We start from the raw sequence: 12,804 nt of genomic DNA, 5'->3' as shown, positions 1-12,804 counted from the left end.
GCAGGTACACAATCATCACACCACACACAGATGTGGGGCTCACCACTGATGTTTTGGGGTGTCTGGTTGTTTCTGTTGACGTTTGTATTTCACCAGTAGTTCTTTTGGCATTTCAGCTGGACAAAACCTAATGGTGCAACTGACCCGAGAGAAACCATTTGTAACTGGTCCAGTGGAGGTTAATCAAACATCTAAACACGCGGACAAAGGCATAAAATAAATTTTAGATGCACAAATGGGCGCGTGCCCGTGCACACACCCCAGCATGGCCGCCACCCCCATCCTGCTGGTAAATCACAAAAACGCTGCGCCTGTGGTTTCTTAACACGGAAACTTCAGACCCGGTTGCCATGGTGAATTGTGGTCTCCAAGAGGGGCTTGGGGTGCTCAGCAGCCAATCGGATTGCAGACATCCTCCTCCCACCCATTTATCGTCCCACGTGAAGCAGCTCTTTCTAGGCTTGTAAAGGAATGGGTGCCGTTATTCACACTTCGTCCCCCACCCCCACTTCCTACTAATCCCCTCCACCCTCTCGAGGATATCTGAAAGAACAATGCACGAAACCACACCCAGCTCAACAAAATAGTGTGGATGATAGTCAGGGTGTGACGTAATGGATAACCTGGTTCGAGTCTCGGCGCCGGCTCAACATCCTGTGATTCTAGGCAAATAACTTAATCTCCCCCCAAATTACTTAATCTCCCCTTGCCTACCAAAAATTAAGGTGTCCTTGTGTAATGTGACCGGTGCTCATGTAAAGCGCCCTATGTACCTGGGGGGCGAGTTCGCGCATTATAAAACTGCAAACAAAATATATAATGCTATCATTTCACTACAAAACAGCGTAGTGGGTACATCCTTGCTGCTGTTGACGCATCTGAATCCCGCACCTCAGTGTTTCATGCTAACTAGAGCGAAAACGACAGCAGATGCCATAAATCAACACCAAAGCAAAACCGAAGGAAACACCATTTTGTGGTGAACTCTGCCTAAACTGCAATTATAATTGTCATTATTATTACCGTTCCTATTATTATTATTATTATTAATATTATTACCGTTCCTATTAGTAATATTACCGTTCCTATTAGTAATAACAGTTTGCTCATCATCATCACTACATGCTCTGCCTGCAGGGGGCGCGCTGAGGTGCTCCAGGAGCACGTGCCCACGCCCGAGCTGTGGCAGATGCTGGGGAGGCCGCAGGCTCCTCTATCTCGCTGGACTATTAATGTAGCGCTGCTGGACAGCGCCGACCCAGGCGCATTCATCCCGGTGCAGACTGAGGAGCCGGCGTGGGGTGTGGTCTCAGCAGCCAATCAGATCACTTCCGTCGCAGTCCTTTCATTGAAAGCGCTGTGTGGAATGCATGGAGTGGGCTCCCGGGTCATAGACAGCAATGCTTAATTTGTGCCGGTGGTTAGGTACAGGCACTGACGTTTGGTGACCCGCACCCCCAACTCCCATCCCCCGCGCCAGGAGGTGGGGAGGAGGCCCCGAAATGAAATCAAGACTAGGTTGTATTCGTCATCCGGGACATTCGCAGAAGTCAGGCTCGTTAGAACAGCTTCGGACCAGTGCCTAGCGAAATTTGAGGGCCCCCCTGAACAGCATATGGAGACCCCCCGCTCCCCCCCCACACACTCCCCCAGGGATTACGCAGTAGCTCTCAGGCCACAGTACTGTGCTGAGGGAACCTACTTGAGCTTGGGGCATTTGTTACGGCACAGCTCTGGACGCCTGCTTTTAAATTTTTAACAGATTAAGCTCCGCATAAAATGCTCAGCAATAACTGCTGGGGCCAGCAATGCCCCCCCCCCCCCTCAACTTCCCCGTCTGTAACTCCACAGCCTGGCTGGAACAGCTCCGGTACAATGAAGGGTTTTAAGGTAAATTAAAGAAGACGACGCCCCAGGCCCTTTACAAACCTCCAGAGTTGGGGTACGGCCATTAATGCTGCATCACTGAAGTCACAGGAATTATGAGAAATCCTAGTGGCACCCAAATAACAAGTGTAGCAAATGCGCCACGCCCATTCGGCAGGAGAGTTGATGGGTGGAGTATGCGGCTCGTGCTGTATTTGGGAGCACTCTGTCACACTGACAGTACTGAAGCATGGTGTGCTAGCCTCTGTCCTTTGCACACAGCATCTTTTCCATTGAAAATGGCCACTACGTTTGCGCTGACATACAGTTTTACTCATAAACTATACAGAGTGTAAATGATAATGTTGGAAATCAGGTGTCAGTGACTATCTATCATTCGAGCATCACCGAATAAAGTGTCTTGATTTCTTTTAATCCTATTAAAATCCTTGTTTCATACACTTCAGTTCTAAAAAAATCAGCTTCATTTGTACTTTCCTAAAAGCGGATATTTTTGAAATAGCTGTACAGTTCATTTATATGTATTTAAATCTTATTGAATGTGACCAAAATTGACAACTTCCAGCCTTTCCTTTCACACTCCAGGTGCCCCAGGAGGATTCTCACACAGGTCACATTCCCAAATCCTCTCAGCTTGTATCAGAGAAAGTAAACACCAATTTCCATGGTAAAGGAACAGCTGACATTTTTCATTTGACCTCTGTTTTGAATGAGCAGCAATAGTGACAAGTTAAAAAATGAGGCATCTTTGTTGCTTATTCACCTTCTGAACTCCAGCATTGTTATTTTTGGGGGTGCTGTAGCACTCCTTCTCCCAAGCTCCCAATTTCCGCTGACCTACAAATGTAACACAAATGTAATGCAACAAAAGAGAAAACACTGTGAAGACTGTCCGCTGCAAGACCAATGTGCACATTTGCAGTTGTCGCAATATAATCTTGTGACTACAAGTACCAGAATGCAACAGAGTGGGATCCACTTTTCAAACACGACATGAGGGTCATTCGGTCTTTGCTTCTAGTAAAAAGCCAGTGTGTCATAAGGAGCCTGGCAGTGGGTATATCCAGAAAAGGAACTGAATATATGCAGAACTACCTGCTCCAGAATGCAACGGGCCAATCATGGTCACCTTGAGAACGCTACCCCTAGTTAGAGATGCAGTAAGTTACACGGAGGATGCAATGGGTCTTTACTCAGATGTGGGTTATAAACCAAAGACTACAAGTACCAGAGTGCAACAGTACAACGAGAGTCGGCTGAGATGTTCAGGCCTGAAAAGTGCACTCTTCAGATGCCTGTCCCGACTTATAAATATAGTATGTTATAAGTAGGCTGGCAGTGTGTCTTAACACCAGATGCGGGCTATAAAACAAAGACTACAAGTACCAGAATGCAGTAGTGCAACGAGAGCCAATGAGTTGTTCAAGCCTGACAAGGTCACCTTGAGCTCCCTGCCCCCGTTAGACGCGCACTCGTGTACGCAGTCTGGTAGTGTGTACTGACAAGAGGGTGCATGCTGTGCAGCAGCAGCTACAACCCCCTCTCTCCCCCGCGCTCCCCCATCCTTGTAGAATCAGCTGGACTCCTGGTTCCATTCATTAGCTAGACACAGGGGGGCGGCACTCCTTTGAATTGGACGTGTCCTGCTCCAGTGACTCAGAAGGAGCGAGGGCAGCCAGTGTCAAAGGGGAGGGGTGTGGGGAAGGGCAAGGGTCAGGCTCGGCAGAACACACGTCACTCCCACCCTCAGGGCACCAGCGCATCAGCCCCATCATGTGCATCCGAGCCCACCCGGGTTTGGTGGTGGGAATGGGGGGCTCACGCAGAGCCAGGCGAGGCCAGCTGTTCATCGGTGCGTGGTGTATCACACGTGAAGTGTCCCAATACAAGGGGCAAGGTAGGCCCAGGAGCAAGTGTGTGTGTGCATCCAAGAATGTGTCTGCCTGTGTGTGCATCCAAGAGTATGTTTTTTCGGGGGGGGGGTTGCATCCAAATGTGTTTGTGTGTGTGGGCAAGCAACTGTGTGTGTGTGTGGCATGTGTGTGGCGTGTACCTGTCTGTGTTTTGGCGTGTGTGTGTGTAGGTGTGTCTACTTGTCTTTGCTTGAGTGTTAGTGTGTGTCTGCGGTTTGTGTGTGGATGTGTGTGCATCCAAGTGTTTGTGTGTGAGCATCCAAATGTGTGTGGGGGAGGCATGCATCTGTGTGTGTGTGTGTGTGTGTGTGTACCTGGTGTGTACTTGTCTTTGTGTTCGGGTGTGTGTCGGTGTGTGTACTTGTCTTCGCCTGGGTCTTAGTGTGTGTCTGCGGTTTGTCTATGCACGTCTCACCCCTCTGTTTAGGTGTGGATGCCCATTTATTTATCTATTCAGTTCTATAAAGCACGGACTCGGCTCGAGCAGCAGCGCACTGTACAAGGCAAGAGAGTTAAGGGACTCCTGGGCTGGAAAAATAAACCGCTGCATGGGTGGGGGCCATCGGGGAGCTTGGCTGTGTTTTTTAATGTGTGTGTGCCAGTGAATCTGTGTATTTGTATGTGGGTTTGGGTGTGAAACTCAGTATGTGTGTGTCTGCTTGTTTGTGTGTTTCTGTGTGTGTACCAGATGAGAGCATTTGGATGAGCAGGTGTTTCTCTGCTGTTGTGTCTGTCGAAGATGTGACAATGACAGTGTGCATGACAATGACCGTGTGTGTGTCTTTTGGTACATAGCTTATCTGTGTGTGTGATGATCTATGTGATTTAAGCTAGCCTGGCTGATGATGAGTGATACACTGAAACCGGTCCCAGGATGCTTGTTTCTGGTCCAGGGAGGACCTGGCTTGGCAGTTCGGGCTGGACTGTTCCCTTGAGGAGCAGGGTCAAGACTGATTTGCATATGGCTGGGTCCAAACTGGGGTGGCATGGTGAGCAAAAGAACGATGGATTAAACCCAGATCTGTGACTGGGGGTGAGTGTTTGCATTGTTCAGCACTCCGTCCATCATGCTTTTGTGTTACTTCGAGCGTGAGTCAGCATGAGACCTACTTGTGTGTGGATCTGAGTTCGAAAGTGTGCCTGTGTGTTTGTGACTGTGAGTGCTTGGATGTGAATGCGCGCGTGTGTATGAGATCGTGTGGTCGGTATGTTGTGGAAAGGGGGCGGGGAGGGGCGATGAGCGATGACAGCAGACCCCGCCTCTCTTTGTGCTCTAGGCGTCTGCAGTTGCCATAGCTATCCTTCAGAAGCACGGGCTGTCACAGCTCAGGCCCCCCTGTACCCCGCTGAGCTGGAGGCGGCCACACACGCCCTGTGCACAGACACCACGCTCAACGGGTCCTGTCAACGAAGCTGTTTCACACGCAGGGTGCACATATGCACGATCACATATACCCCTTAGTGCACACAAACCACACCGTCCCCGTGATATATAGATTTCATCCAATGGAAGGCCTTGGAGATCGGTTCCTCGTTCTGTTCTGGTGCTCAGGTGCTAATTAGCTTCTAAGCAGCACAATGCAGAGGTTAATGAAAATGTCGAAACACATGGTGCAGTTGTATCATTCTCTTTGTCGAATTATCGACAAACACACTGAGAGCATCCCGTGTGCAGTCACCTCTCCTCTGGCAGCTGAACACTGCAGAGAGCAGCTGCAAAGACCTGACTTCTTCAGAAAGGCTATAGTTTATTAAACCATCCAAAAACGTATTCACCAACACCCCATTACTGAGAGACAGAAACAAACCCCGCCCTTCCTCCTTTTGGAAACAGACAAGCAACTAAATTTGTGGACAGACATAACAGTGACAAATCTCACCAATGCACTCACGGGGATCTGGGGACATCTGCAAACCACCCAACCCCATCCCTGTATTTTATTAGAAAGTTGTTAATGTCATGGTTCCAGAATCTCCCCATGGCATGTTTAGACCATAAAATAAGATGACACTTTCGGAGTTACTATTCTTATCCTGTTTTGTCCTTGTCATATTCCTGTGGATCAGCAGCACTTACCAATATCCTTGTTGTTCACTGTGAACTACACAGCGGTGTGCTATGAAAGCGCTCCATTCATTCATTCATTCATCGCATCAGGGTGATCATTTCTGGAGGGCCCGCAGCTACCGTGCAGAATATGAATTCCTCGGATAATGACGTGCCTGGCTGGTGAGAGGGTACAGAATAACAATGCCGGGGGGCACACAGCTGGCCTTGGGTGCATCCAAGGCTGGGGCTAGGAAGAGACCAGCTAGGTAGCCCCCTGGGCCACCAGTGGCAGGACTGCTCCCACAAACAGCCAAACCTGCCCCTGTGCTTGGAGAATGGGAGATGACAGCATGTTCAGCTATGCCTAGGGTGGCAGTAGTGTTCTACACATCTAATATAACCGAAAACAACACAATTCAACTTAACACAATATGAGTGGGTGCAGCAATAAGTTCTGCATTGTAGATAATCCAAGATGTGCTGTGCACATTCTGGTCAGATGCTACTTAGAACATGAGTGGTAGATGGGTTACAGGATAAGGGACCAGGGGTTAGGGTACATATAGCTGAGACGCGGCCCCACCCCCTTACCTTATCACCGTCCTGACCCTGCAGGTGCTCCTTTCCCATGGGGTACTTGATCTCCACTCCAGGGACCTTGTCTTCCCGTTCCCCGGGGGAGCTGATGACCGACCCCGACACCTCGCTCACGTCGCTGGCCGTCTCGTTGAAGTTGTCCCCGTCCAGGTCATGGCGGCTGCTGCTCCGCGAGGTCCTGGAGCCCTTCTTACCCACGCTGTAGGCATCAAAGTCAATGGTCTTGTTCTCGTAGGCTCCTTCCACCAAGCCGAACATGCCCCCGTACTTTACCCTGGGGGTCTGGGCCGTGGTGCCAGGCCGCGCCAGGTAGGCGGGCAGGTCGTCCTCTTTGGCCGCCCAGTTCCTCTTCCTGTCGTCCATCCTACCACTGGTGTGCTTGGCAACCACCGGCGTGCTGTGCAACCACTGGCCTGCTGTGCAACCACTGGCCTGCTGTGCAATCACTGGCCTGCTGTGCAACTACTGGCCTGCTGTGCAATCACTGGCCTGCTGTGCAATCGCCAGGTGATGTGCAACCACCAGATGATGTGCGACCACTGGCGTGGTGTGCAATCACCAGCGTGCTGTGCAACCAGCAAGTGGAGTGTGCATAGGCAAGGGGTGGCCTGTACAGTGGAAACCCTTCCCCTAAGCACTGTCTCTTCAAACACAATGTATCCCGGTGCCGAAAAGAAAAATATGGATTTAAATCGCAAATCCGAAGCACAGTGCCTAGAAGAGCCTTGGAATGCAGAGAGTGCGTCAAATCTCCAACAGAGACAAGGCTGCAGATGATGCTCGCTACAGATCACTCAAAAATGAAAATATAACTCCAAAGGTGTTCGGCTCTCTCATGGAAATACTAAGATGACGGGAGGGTGGAGATCTGCTGAGGCGCAGGCAGGACAGGCACCCGCCGCTGTGAAGATGAGGGTGAGGACGAACAATGCAGGCTCGGGTACCAGCGTCCCACACCGCCCGGCTCAGCTGCCGTCTGTCTGGCTGCGCCTCCTCCGACCTCCTGGAAGTGCTGCCTGCGCTCACCCAGCCCGTCAGGTTCAGCCCCTGCGCCGGAGGGCAGCAGCGAGAACAAAGCGCCGGCTGCGTGATGTCACCAGGCGGCAGCAGCCTGGGTGTGGGAGCAGCGGGGCTGGCGAAGCCTGGGCTCCCCCGGGGCTGGGTGGGATGCGCTAAACAAGAGCAATCAATAACGATGTGTCCGGTTCTCTGCCCCCTCCCTCATCACCCAGGCCTGTGCGAGCTGTGCGCACAGCTCACCACCAGCGGTCCAGGGCGCTGTCCCTTCAGCACCAGCCGGCCAGCCTATCACCGAGCCAGGGGCTTCGGGCTCGCTGCATCCCACGGACACGCCCCTTCCTCCCCTCCCTGAAAAAGATGCTCTTCTGACACATTACAGATTCAGATGTGGAGTGCACCAGCATCTCTCTCTGTGCTGCGCAGCCAGTGCTCTCACGCCTGGGGCGCAAACCCCACGCACATGGCAGGCCCTTGGGCTGGGAGGGGTGCAGAATGTCGTCTGAAGCCGGCAGCGCAAAGCCAAGAGGTCTGGCGCCGCGCTGACAATGGAAAGCTGTGTGTTTAGAATGAAGCGGTGTTCTCAGTGTGAAGACGCGGGGGTGGACTCCCTTACGGACAGGGGATGACACTCGTGTCGTATGACTGTGTGTGAAAAGCTGCCCTGGTTTGTAGTGGGTACCAGAGGTAATTACACCGTATACCAGCTCCAGTCATCTGTTATTAGTGAAATGTAGGCAGCTCTAGCAGCTTAGGCTGTCTAGGGGTAGCTGTAGCAGGGCAGCCAAGGCTGAACTAGGAGACATGCAAAGCTCCTGCAATACCACTATAGCCACACAGCACTTATACACAATAAAAGACAATACTCGGTGTTACCAAAAATGAAGGTACTTTATTTTAGTGGCATAAGGCCAAAAATATCTTAGAAGCAATACTCCTACTGGAGGTAAGTATTATACACAACATATACACTAGCAACCAAAATCAGGTAAGTAGACAGTCATAGAATAGTGCAAACAGTGAAAAACACAACAGATTGCAATGGGACTAGGGGCAACACAAACCATATACTAAAATAGTGGAATGCAAATGATGGATTTCCCCCTAGGAAAGTGTAGTGTGTAGAAAGGCTCTTGGAGTGTGAAAAAAACCCAAAGGTAAGTAAAATACCCCACCCCAGAGCCCAGGAAAGCAGGAATAAAATACAGCAAGTTTTCTAAGAACACACTAGAAGTCGTAGTAAAGGATTATGCAAGAACCAAGCAAGACTGAAAGAAGCCAATGATGGATTCCTGGACCTGAAGACCTATGGAGAGAGGAGACCAAGTCCAGACGTCGATGAAGAGTCCAGGAAGAACAGGAGCCCCTGCCAACCTGGATGAAGGTGCAAAAGTGGATTCTCCGGTTAGAAGAAAAGTACAGAAATGCATCAAAGAAGACAGCTTCTGGTTCCTGCCTGGTGCAAGAGATGTCCCACGTCAAGTCGTTGGATGCAGGCTGTATTGGTCACTGGATTCTGCCAACAAGCCTTGGTTCATGCAAGAATGCGTTTTGTGTCAAAGAGGCACTGCCCAGGTCCAGGAGGGACCTTGGGGTCTCATCTCAGACTGAGGAGACAGAGGGGGCCCTCAGAAGACCAGGCAGCACCCACAGGAGTCCCAGGACACGGGGACAAAGGAGTTGCAAAGTGCGGTCATCGCAGCACTACACAAAGGGATCCCACACCACCGGAGAACAACTCAGAGAGCTGTGCATTGCACGATAGAGTGCTGAGGACCAGAGCTACGGTGTGCACAAATAACTTTTGGAAGTAGTGCACAGAAGCCCAAGAAGCTGCAGAAGATGCGGTGCACAGGGGTACTGTCTGGCACGGGGAGGCAAGCTCTTACCTTCACCAAATTTGGACAGCTGGACCTTTGGACAGTCAGAATCACTTTTGGTCCACCACCTGTGTTCCAGGCATCATGCTATTCAACAGGAGAGGAGTCCCAGAAGAGTACTAGTTGTCGTTGCGGAGAGGTGCCACAGGAGATCCGTCAGTCCTTCTGGTGCAGAATGAAGACAGGCAGACCTCAGAGTGTGCACAACCTGGAAACTGTTGCAGTTGCTGGCTCGAGCTGAAGTTGCAGGGTCACAGTAGCCTTTCTGGATACTTTGTTGCCATTACAGTGGTTCCTGAAGCAGTCTGCGGTTGATCCGACGGTCAGAAGCTGAAGCAGAGGATGCAGCAGAGTCTTGGTGGAGTCTTGCAAACCGAACCTGAGGAAACACCAGGGGAGAGACCCTAAATGGCCCTGAGAGGGGAACTGGCTACCTACCCAGGTATGCACCTATCAGGAGGGGTCTCTGAGGTGTGCTTCCTTTAATAAGGAAGGCTGGGAAGGCTGTTTCAAATGTGATGGAAAGTGGACACTTAGCTTCGGAGGGTTTCAGATTAGTTTGTCCGATAATTCATGTTCATTGGTAATGCTGCTGTATAAACATATTTTATTGATGTGTGCTCTGCTTAACCTGTTGGAAATTAATCTTGTATTTATGCAGACTCATATTAATCTTTTTGAAAATAAAGTTTTGTTCCAGGTCACTGAATAATATTCTGGAAGAGAAATTGTCCAGTCTTAGTATTCTGGGGGTAAATTATTTTCAATGACCATGTGTAACTTGAAGTCAGGTGATATTTTCTTCCCAGTGGCTCTGTTTAACTTCTGCCTGACTGCTGAATCTTCTAAAAGACTTCAGCGACTCTTTCAACCCTCCCAGTGCAAAGCTGTGTTACTCTACCCATTTTGGAATGACGTTGTCCTGACATGTTGATCTTTTGTCAGGTTGTCCTTGGACACAGAGGAACTAGGTACTACTGAGAGCTCACTGCACTCTTTAAGGTTTGACATACATGGGTAAGCAAAGATAGAGGCTCGTGTGGGGTACACTTTACAATAAAATATTACGCTGAGTAATTTCACTAAGTTTTATGGCAAAATCATTAATCTGAATTCATACCTAGTTACTCAATAGCAACTCCATGGGTCCCAGAGGAAGCTGGAGGCTTCCATCCTCGGCAGGCTAAGGTTCGCAGATCTTTTTGGGGCAAGTTTCTGTAATGTTGGACTTTGCCCCATAGACCAGTGGTCCTTTTGACTTCTGTGGACCCCTACTTAAGCATCACTGGACCCCCACTGAATCATTATTGGAATCACGGGGTCCCTACTGAGTCACTACTGGAAGCCGGAGAGCCCAACCTAATCAATTTTGAGGATTTGAAGTAGTTTGTGGCTTTTCTAAAGTTAACTTAGCCCACCCATCGTCCATACTATATTTGGTTTGATGCACTCTCACTGCTCCCGCAAATCAATCCAAGGAACTTAACTTTTAGCCTCCAATTTCAAATTCCTTCTCATATTACAGAACACATTCAAATTACAATTTTCAATTCTTCTTTATTTGTATACATTTTATTAATCTTGTTAATATTATTTCATTTTCTAAGCAGTCCCGGGCTCACTGTGTAGGCATTGTGGACTCCCAGGGGTCTCAGGACCACTGTTAAGATCCACTGCTCTAGGCTACACAAAGCAGGCCCTCTACTTGCACAATTGCCATCTTCCTGCAGGATGTGAACTCAAAGCCAAATAGATGCACTTGGCTTTACAAGCTATTCTATAGGGGCAGGTAGCAGATCATGAGAAATGCATAGAGAAGAGAAATATGATGCAGCGGTTACCGCTAACCCTACATAGAGCACTCTACAACTTTAGGGACTACATACATTTGGGGGAATTACCAGCCCTCGGATACCCCATGACTCACATACTCAAGCACTCTCATACATGCTCTGTACAATCAGGCCCCCGGTTAGGACACCCATCACAGATTGTAGTGGTGTGGTTTAGGTATAAAGATACGTACCCCATTGCTAAAATAATATACAACCATCCATTAGTAGTGTCATTGCCCAGGCGTGGGGCTGTGGCCACCCTTGTCAAAAGAAGAACCACTTTGGGTCTACTTATATATCCATACAACATCTAGAAGACTGTTGATGAGCAATATCCCCAAATCATATATATCACCTATTCAATGACAGAGGTTTCTTGCATAATAACCTACACACACTGTCTCAGGGAATTCCGCCCTATACATCTTTTCAATTGTGATGCGTCAAACCCTATACATCGTTTCCATTGTGGTGCACCAAGACATACTATAGCTCTTACAAACTATATTTCCAGATGCAAATCTGACATATGCCTGGGAATAGATGTAGCATTCCAATATCTAGCTTTTGTGTGATTCACAAAGCATGGCTCATGTATAAATTAATGTAAGGTTAAACAGACTAGATTACAATCTCCTACATATAAGTCTCAGACTTAGGTTTCAGATTAGTTTACACTAGAGGGCCCTTTTGAGCACGTCATAAGAGTATCAGGGAAATCCTAAGCACATATTTGAGGGGGTTTTATCAAACATTCATGAACACACTTTTGAACTCTACATGACATTCAAAAGATATCTGAATTACCAGGTTGTTAGATTTGTCAGCTTTAGGGTGGTCCACCCCCAAACGTTTTGCCTTCACGCTCCTATTTTTCAGATTTTGTTTTTGCCTGCCTTAGAACTCTATGTACTTTACCACTGTTAACCAGTGTTAAAGTGCTTGTGCTCACTCCTTAAAACATGATAATATCGGCTTACATCTGATTGCATATTTAAATTACCTATATGTCCCTTGTAAAATGATATACCATATACACAGGGTCTATAAATTAAATGCTACTAGTGAGCCTGCACTACTATTTGTGCTACCCACTTAAGTAGCCCTGTAAAACATGCCTCAGGCCTGCCATTGCAGACTACCAGCAGTTTTAAACTGATAATTCAACTTTGAAATATAACACACTTACCAAGTATACAACTTCCTTTTTATTACATGTAAGTGAACCCTAAGGCGGGTCCTAGACAGCCCAAAGGGCAGTGTGCATTGTAATGAAAATTCTGGACATGTACTTTTACGTTTTACATGTTGTTGTAGTGAAAAACTCACAGATTTGTTTTTCACTACTGTGAGGCCTAATTCTCACATAGTATAACATTGGATTACCTTATTACATTTAATGAATGCTAGCTTTAGATTGGGAACAGGTAGGAAGTCATGTTTGGTATCTGAGGAACTGTCATTTAAAATCCTCTTTAATTGTAAAGTTGGCTCTTAAGTCACAATTCTAAAAATTACACTTTTGGAAAGTTGGCATTTTCTTGTCCCAACCATTTGATGCATGCAGCCTGTTCCTGGGTCACATGACTAAGTGTGAGTGGCAGTTGGCCTTGGTGAATTCCTCC

General features: G+C 48.4%; 1 protein-coding gene across 1 annotated transcript in view; it reads right to left on the bottom strand.

The window, feature by feature from the left end:
- Positions 1–8,049, bottom strand: part of LOC138295405 (dihydropyrimidinase-related protein 1-like) — a 141,627-nt gene extending 133,578 nt beyond the window's left edge. Inside the window, exon 1 of the mRNA XM_069233673.1 lies at positions 6,442–8,049. Coding sequence (XP_069089774.1) covers positions 6,442–6,810 — 369 coding nt within the window. The 5' untranslated portion in view covers positions 6,811–8,049. The remainder of the gene's footprint in view (positions 1–6,441) is intronic.
- Positions 8,050–12,804: the final 4,755 nt, after the last annotated feature.

This window comes from Pleurodeles waltl, chromosome 5 (genome assembly GCF_031143425.1).
Source record: "Pleurodeles waltl isolate 20211129_DDA chromosome 5, aPleWal1.hap1.20221129, whole genome shotgun sequence".
Classification (NCBI taxonomy): Eukaryota; Metazoa; Chordata; class Amphibia; order Caudata; family Salamandridae; genus Pleurodeles; species Pleurodeles waltl.
Note: the sequence above shows the minus strand (reverse complement) of the source record. Positions and strands in the feature narration are given on the sequence as shown.